Source organism: Gossypium raimondii, chromosome 12 (genome assembly GCF_025698545.1).
Source record: "Gossypium raimondii isolate GPD5lz chromosome 12, ASM2569854v1, whole genome shotgun sequence".
Lineage (NCBI taxonomy): Eukaryota > Viridiplantae > Streptophyta > Magnoliopsida > Malvales > Malvaceae > Gossypium > Gossypium raimondii.
Window position 1 is genome coordinate 5,649,662 of NC_068576.1, and position 11,545 is coordinate 5,661,206.

The window sequence follows — 11,545 nt, forward strand, 5'->3', positions numbered from 1 at the left end:
CCAAATGCCTGCATTTCAACAACTTGGGCCTTTTAGGGTATTTCTCAACGAGGCTTGACGTGGAGTTTGGAAGTCTTATGCACCAGCTCATTAACACGTTTCTCCTCCAATGTACAATTCCAAATTATTAACAACCAGATGAAAACATAGTGAAGCTACTCTCTGGTTGTTTAGAATCATGAGAGCTTTATCAATTTTTGTTGGCATAGCCCTTGTCATGGAAGTCAACAAAACAGAGGGATTGAAAACAGCATCCAAAAACCAACCCCACATTCCCCCAGCAACTAGCAAAGGCATCAAAACAGAGACTAGAAAGCTGGACACCAATCTCTTCTTCCACTTGGGACGAATCCCCGTCGCACATAGCAGATAAAGTAAAAGTACATTACTACATGTACGGTTGCATTGATGACAAGTGCTGTGCTACAGGGAACAATACTGGCAAATGCATAAGCAAAGGTAGCGCAACTAAAGTTCCATGGTAGTAAACGTGGAGAAACGTCACCCTTTGCTTTGATTTTGCTTAAGATATGCAAAAGGGTAGCTATGCATTTCAAAAATCCCGGTTGGCCAAGAAAAAAAGGGGAAGCAAATGATTTGGTGCACGGGAGATAATGGAGACGGTGAAGCCAATGCCCTTGTTGAGGGAGTGGAGGACCGTGACAGTGAGTAGGGGTTCAAGCTTCAAACTTTGAGGCTATGGGCCTCGGTTCAAGCTTCAACCGTCAATGCTCTTTATAAAGGAGAAAGTAGAAAATGTTGTCATGGGCGACCAATGGTTCATAGAAAAACATCCTAAACGACAATGAATTATAGGAAATGCAGTGAAATCGACTCTAACTTCATTTGAAAAGAAAAAAATATGACAATCATATTTAGAAACTTACTGAACACTTAACTGCACATCACTCTATCGTAGGTCATCTAAGACCAAGCATCTGCCAGAAACATCCCTGCCAATTATTTGCGGTGCAAATGAAATCGAACCGACTCAACTTGGAGTATAGCACTTCATTGGTATAACAAATATTTAACATCAAATGAAATTGAGTAGCAGCAGTCAAGAACTCTTCAGTTACTGTGCTGGTGCCATTTGGATTTGTTTAGCCAGCGATCAGCACCAGACAAAAATCTTAGCAAGAGGTTCTCTTTCGTATTGTATTCTCTCAGTCAAGCAGCAAAATTGGACAGCAATCGAATTTATGTCAATTAACTACGCAGAGCTTGCAGTTACCTTCTTCCTCACAATCCTCTTTCTCCGGGCCTTTGGAGCTCTCGTTTCTTCATTGGCAGCAGATTCAGCATTTCCTTGTCTGATACCAAGAAGTCCAAGACCAGAAACAATGGCATTCTTTGATATAAACCATTTAGAGGAGGATCTGGTCCCATCCTCAGAAGGTCTGTTATAAGCCTTCAAGAGGTCATCTGACTGAACCAGTGGATCCACCTCAACACCTAGCCAAGCCAACCTTGATCTCTCTCCTAATTGAACATTCAGAACCCTGCAAAAACCCAGTCAAGCAAGATAAGCAATAACACAAACTCCATAGAAGCAAACTAACCAACAATGAAGAGTTCTAAGTGCAAAACAACAGTGCAGTCATAAAATGATAAAATGCTAGTGCTTGCTGTTCTGTCTAACTAGACCCTAAGAAAGTAACCATGACGATCAAAAAGCAATGGGAAAGGTAAGTAGAAAATCTAAGAAAATAGGGATGCTTACTGCTTAGGACTACAGTTTAGCAGCACATCTAGAGAAAAGGTATCGAGAAGAATAAAGGAATGCCCAAGCAACACAATCATACGTACTTAACACAACATAAACAAGAGAAGTGAAGGCCATGTGGTGCCGGTAGTTCAAAAGGGGCTGGGGGGAAGCAAGAGAGGTCAAGACCTACCTTAAAGCAGTGCTGAAGAACAATGCTACACCAATGACATCAAAATGGTTGACCATTGCTTGATCAAACCCACACAAAAGCTGATATCTAAGGTTTGCATAGAGTCCAAGGAAAGCACCATAACCCAGCGCATTGGTACTCATGGACGGAATTGTCACAGACAACCTGACAATATTATCAAAAAATAAACCATTAATATATAAGAACCTTGCAAGCAACAAGAATTTTTTTTTTTTTCCTTTTCCAAATAAATGGAACAACAATATAATTGAGACACCATTAGCTCTACTTACTTTTCCTTCTTTTTACTGGCCAAAAAATTTGACAAAGAACCTTGTACTGCTCCAGCAGTTAATCCAACAATACACAACTCTGCAGCCTTGTAGAAAAGAGAATGGATTCTCTTTTGCAAGTCAAATTCTCTAAGTGGGTAACTCCGTTCAAATATATTGTTGGGAAGCTTCTGCAACGTGTTTTGCAAGTCAAACCGGAAGGTATTGCCATACGAACGACAAGGAGCTAGAGACCAAACTACAAGAGCATTGCATGCTGCTACTGTAAGCACATTCATAAGTGCCAGATCCCATTCTTGCTTAATCCTGTAGATGCAGTAAAGTAAGTCTTTATTAGCTTGATTTGATAAAATGGATCAACAAGGCAAGTAGGCATATTATTGTGTAAGAAAAACTACCTATCCTTTCGATTCTTCACCTCCCACCAAACAGAAGAGCCAATAGTAGCAGCCTCCTCCAAAAGAAGCCTGTATAGAAAGGCAGGATCTGCAAGCATCCTGTCAATAAGAACATCAAACATAAGCATCCAACAACATATTAAACAATATCAAATATTCATTTTATTTAGAATGCTGGAGACATCCTTGAGTAGGCATAGCAGCATATCTGGGGTTACCTGCCAATAAATGCCCGAGACATTCCTTGAGGAAGAGTCCGAGAAATAAATCTACTAGTGGTTGGTCTGGCATTAATTGCCAAGAATTTTACCATCTGGGCTGAACTGACCAATCCCTGGAGGCACAGTTTTAGTCAGTAGCTGACACAAATCACAAGATCCTTGGATGTGATAAACTGATATAAAAAGACAATAAACCATTTCATAAGCTTGTCGGAAGCCAGCAGGCAAGTCCATCATCGTCTTGTGCCACTCATTTAATACGGCATCTACAAATTTTCGATCAAAGAGCTGGAAAAGAAAATGATGGAAAATCAATAATTTGAGAGAACTTATTCTTTAAGAACCTGACAAATATAAGTCCTTAAACATGCATAATGTATGCGCTGGACTTGATCTCTTACCTCTTCAAGAAACATACGCTTTCTAAATAGTCCCCCCTCTTCTCCCTCACCATCATCATCAAAGTCATCAAAATAATCATCATCATCTCCATCATCATCACCCCCATCTCCACCTCCATGATTAATTTTCTTTCCAATATCTCCACCACCTCCTCCAGTTGCAAGCTGTAATTTCAATGAATTTAAACTAATCCTTAACAATTTGTGGATGATGTTTTCAAGGGAAAAAATGGTATAAAAGACTTGAAAGAAATAATCATCTGATTACAATATATAAATAAATAAATAAATAATAGAACATCAAGCTTCAATCACTAGCAGCAATTTATTGAAGTTATTAGTACAAGGAGCATGCAAACCCAAATCCTCACACCAACCAATATAAAACAGAACAAATATACAAATATCTAGAAAATAAATCGGCATTAACCCGATATATATTCAACTCCTTGACCTAACCATAAGTCCAAAACTTGGCAGTAATCAACATTTTAGAAAGCAACTACTATATTTGAAATTTGATATGTAAATCAAGCATGTCAAATCAAGAGTAGCAAGGACATCTTAAGAAATAACATCTGAACGAAAAGATTTCCATTCCTGATTTAACACTGGAGAAGGTTAAGCTTAAGAATTATACAGAAGGAATACTGAAACATATATAAGGTCAAAATTGTTGTAAGATATCGTTACAATCTTCCACCAATGGAGAATATGATCATTGCAAGGATGGGATAGAAACAGTGATACATTAAGCTAGTTTAACTCAAAAATCAGTTTGAGCTTCTGTATGGTACATGTGATTCTCTGTTGGATAGAACATTCAGTTGAACATATAAAGATTCATCATATTTCCATTTCTTCGGATTCCTACAACTAAATACTTATACCTCATTTTTTAAAAAGCACATTTAATCTTGCTCAATATTCTTCCATTTCTTCCTTTGAACTTAAATAATAGAAATAAGATGAAAAAATTTCATTTGAATTCATTCAATAAGTTTCAAGAAAGTATTTTCTATAGTTAACGAAATTAAACAGAACCCCTTTTCTCCTGATATTTAATAAAAAAAATCAACTCTGAAGTACTTCTATAGTTTTAATAGCTAAAGACTAAATCATTTCTTGCTCTAATTTCAAGGGAAAAAACTAATTAATTCCTATTTCTGAAATTAAGCTTAATTAAGTTAAAAACTAACTCTTCATGCCCAAAGGCAAAAAAACAAAAATGAAAACCAACCTCAGGGCTAGAAGTAGACTGCTTCTGAGACAAATCAAGCTTCCCCTTCTCCAAGGTAACCGCACCAAACGCACCGTATTGCCCTCCTTTCATAACAGGTCCAACCTCACCCGAACCTGAAGATGCGGACTCCACAGGCGCCGGTGGTGCCAAGAAACAGCGCTCTAGAGAAGCGACGGAGGACTCCCCACCGTCGATTAAAGAGGAAGATGAACATCTCAAAGTCAGATTTTTCCTATGCTTACCGGGTGGGGGCGGCAGACTCGGCTTTAATAACAAGGTTTTGGGAAGTGGAGAGGTTTGGAACATTATATGAGACATTTTCTGTGTTTGGACGGAGAGAAAGATTATGGTTTTCTATTTTCTTTTCCGAGAAAATATTCTGTGAACGAAGTTCACGTTTAAATTTTCTTTTTCTCTCAACAGGGAGAGAAAGTCGAAGAGAAAGCTGAAGAAAGGATTGGAGAGGGGTTTTGATGGATAGTCTCGCGACTACGCGACAACCCAATCCGGTTGACGAAACAGTTGACTCGGGTGAGTTTCTAGTGAGTAGGATCGACCGGCTCGGGGCCGAGTTTGGGATCAATCTTTTTGGGCCATAGGACCTAAGTGAAATTATTTTCTAGGCACCAAATTATAATGGTACAAAGTTGTCTTGAGCAAATTTTAAAGGTTTTTTCGATATCTTTTCCTTGTTTAGCTCTAAATCTTAAATTCGGAAGGTATAATGAAAGTGATTCTTCATATTTTTATGCAATGGCATCTTAAACACAATAAACGTAAATTATGTAAATAATTAGCCTTAATTCGTAAACTACTTATAGTAGTATTAGTATCTTCATGCTATCATGAAGGCTTTTGTATTAAGAGTGTCATAAATTAGTCACTGTTAAAAACTGATTATTATATATTAGAATGAAATACACGTAGTTATTCCGTCAATTATACTAAATTTTATCGATAAAAAATGGACTAAATATTTAAAAAAAAAACCCACAAGGTACCAGATTGTGGAATAAAGAGCAAACAGTTTGGGAAGCTGTTTATCCACTTTGCAAGTTTTGTATGTCTCTTTTGTTAAATCACCATAGGTTTTTTTCCTACTACTAAACTTTCGTTGAACCATGGCAATTAAAAACAAAACCCTAATTATCCTAATCTATTTTAAACTCCTAATTATTTTATTGAAATTAAATTAATCGATTAAAACTTTTAATTATCTTAATATTTTATATTTTAATTATTATCCTAATATCTATTTAAAATTAATCTAAACTATTTTAATAATAACAAAATCTAAAAACTTTAAATTATCCTAACTAAAATGTCACCTCCGAGCTTCGTTATTTTCTTACTTTTCCTTTTGCCATTTTTCCTTGTTTTTTTTTTTTTTTCGTTTTGCTGTAATTCAATTTATTTAGACATCCAAAACAAGAATTCACCTACCCTCATAAAATAATTCTACACATTTTTTTATATTTTTGTACGATCAATATTCTAACAATTCAATTATTGAATTTATCAATATAATTGTATTTGTCATCATGTAAATTTTCGAATAAATCGATATATTTATCATATTGATCTAAAAAGTGTATATTAATATTTATTGAATGTTTCAAAGTTTTTTTTACATAAAACAAATTGCTATAAATTTTAGTTCACATCAAATTTGACATGAGTGATCTATATGAATAAAATACTGAAATATGATGATTGAATCATTAAAATATCTGTCGATAAAATATACAAAAGGATATAATGTGTAAGAAGATCCTTCCCAATCATATCTCATATATATATATAATATTTGATGCATTGTCGATGCATAAATTCATGCACCATCAATATATGTTTTGACGATTTTATTTATTAAATAAAAGGATATTGAATTTTTGTTTTAAATTGTAAAAATGACTTTCTATTAGTACATTTTAACAGTGTTAATGGAAAGGTTTAATTTAATGGTATTTGATTAAATTAAAATTAATGATTTATATGAAAATTGAGTGATGTTAAATGTAAAATACTCTTGTTCTCTAATATACACGGTAGTTATTTTCCAAGCCTTAGTTTTCAACTTGATTTGTTGATTTCATATGATAAAGAAACCAAATGAAACCTTTCTTTTCAACTTGATTTTATCATTTTATTTGACTAAGAAGTCCAGTTCAGTGTTGTACACAATATATTCTTTCCTTCTTTCGTTTCGTGTGGTGCACCAAACATGCGAAATTAACCCCACACACCAGCTATAATCCCACACCAACATGCCTACATCCTAGCAAGGTTGTAACAAAATATAACTATTGACTGCTAAATGATAATTTAAAATTTTAGAAGCTATTTAACACATTGAAGTCATATAAATATATATATTCTTTTTATCATTCCAGGAGTATTATAAGACGCTAGTTTTTACAATTTCCATATAGGGGCTCAAAAAGAAGCAGGGTATATATTCTTTACACTTTGAATCAATATAAGAGACTTCTTTGTGATGCCTGCTTCTTCCGTAGCCACACCATCTCTAGGTGTTATTCCCTTTGGGAAAAACACCCTGCGTTTTTTTCTTTTTTCTCATAAACACTCGAAGTAAGATGAGTGGCCTGCCAGCTTTCTGGCTTGGACCATCAGTTCATCATCCATCTCATTTACATGTACATTGCTTGCCTGAAGGAAAAAAAAAACTTCGAAACTTTTCGTACGTGCTTCTACAACCCTTGCCATATCAAAATTTGGAAATGAACATCTATCATGGATGACTTGGAACTTTGGGTGGTATGGCACATAATGAATCAATCCGATCATAAAAGGAGATGAAAGATCAAGACTCCTAAAGATCCCAATAACCAGAATTCCTTGGGGAGAACACTAACTGCTTTAGCTGCAAATGCACAACAATCACAAAAACAATCCTTACAATTAGCTAAAGCATCATTAACAAAATATGGATAGATGGGAGACGGATGAATCTTAACAAACATTAGAAAGCTCAACACAACAATGCCAAGTTTGCGACAATACAAAGGAGAGCAATTTTCAAAAACAAAATACATAAGCAGAATCATATAAATATTTCTTTCGGGAGAATAGTATAAGGGTGGATTTGGATGGGCGATTGGGTGCGGTGCGGTGCGGTGCGTTTAGCTTACTTTTTATCTCACGCTACAGTATCTAATCTCACTGCCACCGCTGTTTTTACACTAACCGCAGATAAGCACACTGCCCATCTAAACTCACCCTAAGTCACTAAGCGTTAGATGCTTACATGAAGGTGATTGCACTGATGGTGACTGAGCAAGGGGTGCAGAAACTGGGCCCTTCACGCTGTCTATACCCTGGCCTGGATGAGACCCATAAGACACTGAAGGTAATGGTGGTAGATCTGGGGACAACTGTGACGTGGAATGTAGATGATGAGGAGTTAGGTTAGAATGAGATCTTGGAGTGGCAGGGCGAGAGTATGGACAGGGGGGAGGAGCTATAGTAGAGGGTGCAGGAGAAATCAAAGGAGGAAAAGAAGGGTAGGGACCACTTTCAGGACCTGGTGAATGCAGGGGACTATTACCAGATGGAGAAGCAGCTTTACACTTACGGCAAGGTTGGGGATGATGACTCTTGGGTGATGATGCTGGAGGATGAGTTGGCCTAAAAGAAGGATGTGGGGAAATAGATGGCTCTGGAGATGGAGCTGGCGAAGCAGTGGGAGCAGTAGCATGAAGTGTACCCTTGAGATAAGATGATAAACTAATGCTTTTAACTTTACCAAAGACTGAGTTATTAAGACCAAGATTCTTAGCAGGAGACTCTGTGATGGTTTGAGCCAATTGCTTTAATCTCTGAGGCAGAAGGTTACCAAAATCAGATGATGTCACTGAAGCCTGAATGATGACTGGGGAGGATATCGTCGACCCTTTTTGGTTTGTTAATTGCACAAACAAATTCTGCAATTAAAAATAATTATTATTATTAGCTAGTACCATAAATAGGAATCAAGCATTAGGACATATGCTCTTCCCTCCAAACTCCCAATTTCTGGTCCACTGCAATGAAGAAACTTCAAGGGTTTAATTTCCTAAACTCGGGCTAAGATGCAGTTACTAATAAATGATTTGACAGTTGTACCTATATCCTAGGAGCTGCTAATCAAGAGTGTTAATACAGTTAACACAGAACACTTAAGATGCAGTGTCTTTCTTTATCCTTTTTGAGAATCAATTTACTATTATTCAACAATTCAATTGATTTTGAATAATTTGGTAGCAAGAAATCTTCCAATTCCCACTTCCAAACACTATTAGATCAGATCTGAGGTCATGGGAATGGTAGTGTGATACTACCATAGATCCACCCAAAAACCAAACATTGGTGAAATCAAAATGCGCAAGTGTTGCTAGAAACAGATACCATACCTCATAAGGTCTCAGACGCAGGCCATATTTCAGCTGATCTTTTAACTGAATGAAGTTGGCCAGTATTTCAGCTATAGAATTATTCAGAGTAAAATTAAATAGCATTTGGGTTATGGGCCAGATGAAAGCAGGTTGTACAGGGATTACAGTGATGCCCTTAGGAAACTTCAAAATCTCAAACTTAGAAGGCTGCCCGAAAATTGAAGTAGTCAAAGTCAGATTGGATTGTTGAAGGAACAGCTCAATTAAAGATGATCTCAGCACACTTAGAGATACTGGGTTTATTGGACTACTTATGGGGTCGGAAAGAAGGCCAAACACCACATCAGTAGAGTTAGATGCACCTGACTGGTGCATGGATAAGACAACCACCTGTGAAAATGAGTAAATTTAGATCAACTTCTCACATAATGGGGCAGTAAATACATGTAAATATAAATAGCATAAGATGGATGTAAAACCTTAGTAGCCGGCATGCCTATTTCTTCATAGATATCATATTCTAACTTTTCAACATACTGAACAAGCTCTGAAACTGGTTTCTGAAGTTTAAAGTACGCACGAACTGAGGCTGCAAAGCATAAATGAATGCATGTAAGTAACAAACAAGGAAAATTACTAGTATTTCACTAAGCATTTAGACCAAAGTCACCAAATCAGGAAAGGCTAATTCTAAATAAGGAACTGATGTCCGTTATCTTAATTTGACAGCTCCATTAAAAAATGAAGTAACATGCCAAGAAAGGCCATTGAGTTCAATAGAGAACTGAATACTCGTATGATGGCACATGATCTTGCAAAAGATTACCAGTTTCTATGTGATCAACTGTTTATCAATTTATGGTATGAAAAAAACAATCACCACAGATCCTTGCCTCAAACATTTGAGATTTTTGTTTAAAAGAAAAAAAAAAGGGAGGGGGGGAGGGCATAAACGCATTGAAACAAGCCATTAACCGTTTCCCCTGTAACAAAAAGGAGAAATACTCTAAAAATAGAAAAAAAAATCACTTTCTATTATACTTGAACCAGGCTTTAAACATAAAACTGAATATATAGATACACACATATAGTTCCAATTTAGAAATCAATAAAGAACCTGCCCTCACAGTAATTGCAGTAGAAGGTGAAGTACATGCATACCTATTTACCCAAAGAATTAGCAGAAACCAATAAAACAACAAGGCAAAATAAATAACATCCGAAAACCCGAAAGGTATGAAAGAAAAACAAGGGAAAACCCACATTTTAGAATATCAAAACTCCAGATTTAAAAGATAGATTTCGAATCTACAAAATGAAATATAATCAAGTGCAATTACAAGAGGAGCCAACCAAGAACCCTAATTGAAGCACAAAGGTGAAATAGATATCAATCAGGGAAATACCCATTAGTCCTCGACAGTTGAGGATCCAATTAAAACAACAAAAAGTGCAAAGAAAATTAACATAAGCGCAATTATCGGAGATACCGTAAAAACCCTAATCAAACAGAAAAGAAAAAAACCGCTTCAATGATTAAACCCTAGACAAACAAATAAAACGAGAGACTAAATTAAAATTTTAAAAAGAAAAGAAAAACCTACCACTGAGCTTAATAGCTTGTTTGGCATCAAATCCAGTGGTTATAGAACGGTTAGGAAGGATCCAGAAGATCCCTGGCAACAAAACCGACAAACTAAGAAACAAAACAAAAACACATTTGAAACTGAGGTCGTTTGAAAGCCTTGAGAAAAGCATCCAACATCTCCCTGGACGCCCTTGATCATTCCCTGATTCAAGATTCTGCTCTCTTTGCTGCAGATCTGGGTCCTCATTTTTCCCCATTGAAAGAGCATCTGGAAGAGCAAGAAAAAAAGCTAAAGACTTCTCTCTCTCTCTCTAACTCACTGGCCCTGGGTCCTTCTCTTCTTTTGAACTTTGGCTCTCTAGAAAACTCACTCTATCACCAACAACAGCGACAAAGAATAACTTTGCAAAGGGTTGAAGCGTGTGGATTGAAAGACAAGCGTTAATGGTGGGCATATGCCCTCTGCCTCTCTCGCTCTCTATTAACTACAAAATTGTTACACACTGCCTTTTCTCTTTCTCTCTCTCTCTAACGCTCACCTTTTTCACTTTCATTTTATTTCACAAGCTTTTAATTGAGTTGAAATTACAGGATTCAATTTTAGTGTTACTAGCTGTTGAATTATTTTTATAGAGTAATAAATATTATATTTATTTTATTCAAATACATTAGGGTATTATTTTTACGTGCACCCATAGTAATACTATAATAATTCCCAATTAACTGACAATATATTTCTAAAATATTTGGTGGTAAAACAAGTTTCTTCTCTTTCACTTTTCATTTCATCTAAGCTAATTCTTTATAATAAAATAATATTAAATTTTACAAACAATCATATATTTTAATTTTATTTAAAATAAAAATATTTTCATGCCAACTTAATAATAAATAAGTTTTTTTTTTAAAAGGTATTTTGGTTGGTGCCACTATGAAGTGGACAATGTGTCATAAAACAAAAACAAAAGGATCTCCTTTTAAAATAATTATATTATTTTCCTTTTATGGGCAGGTTTACCAATATTGGACATGCACGTGGACCAATAATAAGTCAAGGATCTCCTTTATAATCAATTAGAATAATTATGCTACATATATTAAAGATGTGA

General features: G+C 35.8%; 2 protein-coding genes across 2 annotated transcripts; both read right to left on the minus strand.

Annotated features, from left to right (window-relative positions):
- Positions 1-820: 820 nt before the first annotated feature.
- LOC105762999 (protein RETICULATA-RELATED 1, chloroplastic) lies at positions 821-4,938 on the minus strand. The gene is made up of 8 exons (XM_012581004.2): positions 4,452-4,938; positions 3,212-3,376; positions 3,006-3,098; positions 2,808-2,923; positions 2,590-2,688; positions 2,192-2,497; positions 1,899-2,063; positions 821-1,502 (listed from the first exon to the last, which is right to left on the minus strand). The coding sequence occupies exons 1-8, from the start codon at positions 4,770-4,772 to the stop codon at positions 1,214-1,216; spliced, it is 1,554 nt and encodes a 517-aa protein (XP_012436458.1). The 5' UTR covers positions 4,773-4,938; the 3' UTR covers positions 821-1,213.
- A 1,874-nt stretch (positions 4,939-6,812) lies between these two features.
- Positions 6,813-10,992, minus strand: LOC105763000 (uncharacterized). The gene is made up of 5 exons (XM_012581005.2): positions 10,453-10,992; positions 9,328-9,437; positions 8,867-9,238; positions 7,723-8,398; positions 6,813-7,338 (listed from the first exon to the last, which is right to left on the minus strand). Exons 1-5 carry the CDS (start codon positions 10,691-10,693, stop codon positions 7,259-7,261), a joined length of 1,479 nt encoding a protein of 492 aa, XP_012436459.1. The 5' UTR covers positions 10,694-10,992; the 3' UTR covers positions 6,813-7,258.
- Positions 10,993-11,545: the final 553 nt, after the last annotated feature.

Bases quoted from the DNA above. Each gene is read 5' to 3' on its own strand.
- LOC105763000 (XM_012581005.2), bottom strand. From the start codon at position 10,693: ATGGGGAAAAATGAGGACCCAGATCTGCAGCAAAGAGAGCAGAATCTT. The intron at 9,438-10,452 runs GTAGGTTTTTCT...TATGCTTTGCAG, and splicing joins ACAAGCTATTAAGCTCAGTG to CCTCAGTTCGTGCGTACTTT. The intron at 8,399-8,866 runs GTATGGTATCTG...TTTTAATTGCAG, and splicing joins TGCGTCTGAGACCTTATGAG to AATTTGTTTGTGCAATTAAC.
- LOC105762999 (XM_012581004.2), bottom strand. From the start codon at position 4,772: ATGTCTCATATAATGTTCCAAACCTCTCCACTTCCCAAAACCTTGTTA. The intron at 3,377-4,451 runs GTTGGTTTTCAT...TTGAAATTACAG, and splicing joins AGTCTACTTCTAGCCCTGAG to CTTGCAACTGGAGGAGGTGG. The intron at 2,924-3,005 runs GTTTATTGTCTT...CTGTGCCTCCAG, and splicing joins TCCGACAAGCTTATGAAATG to GGATTGGTCAGTTCAGCCCA.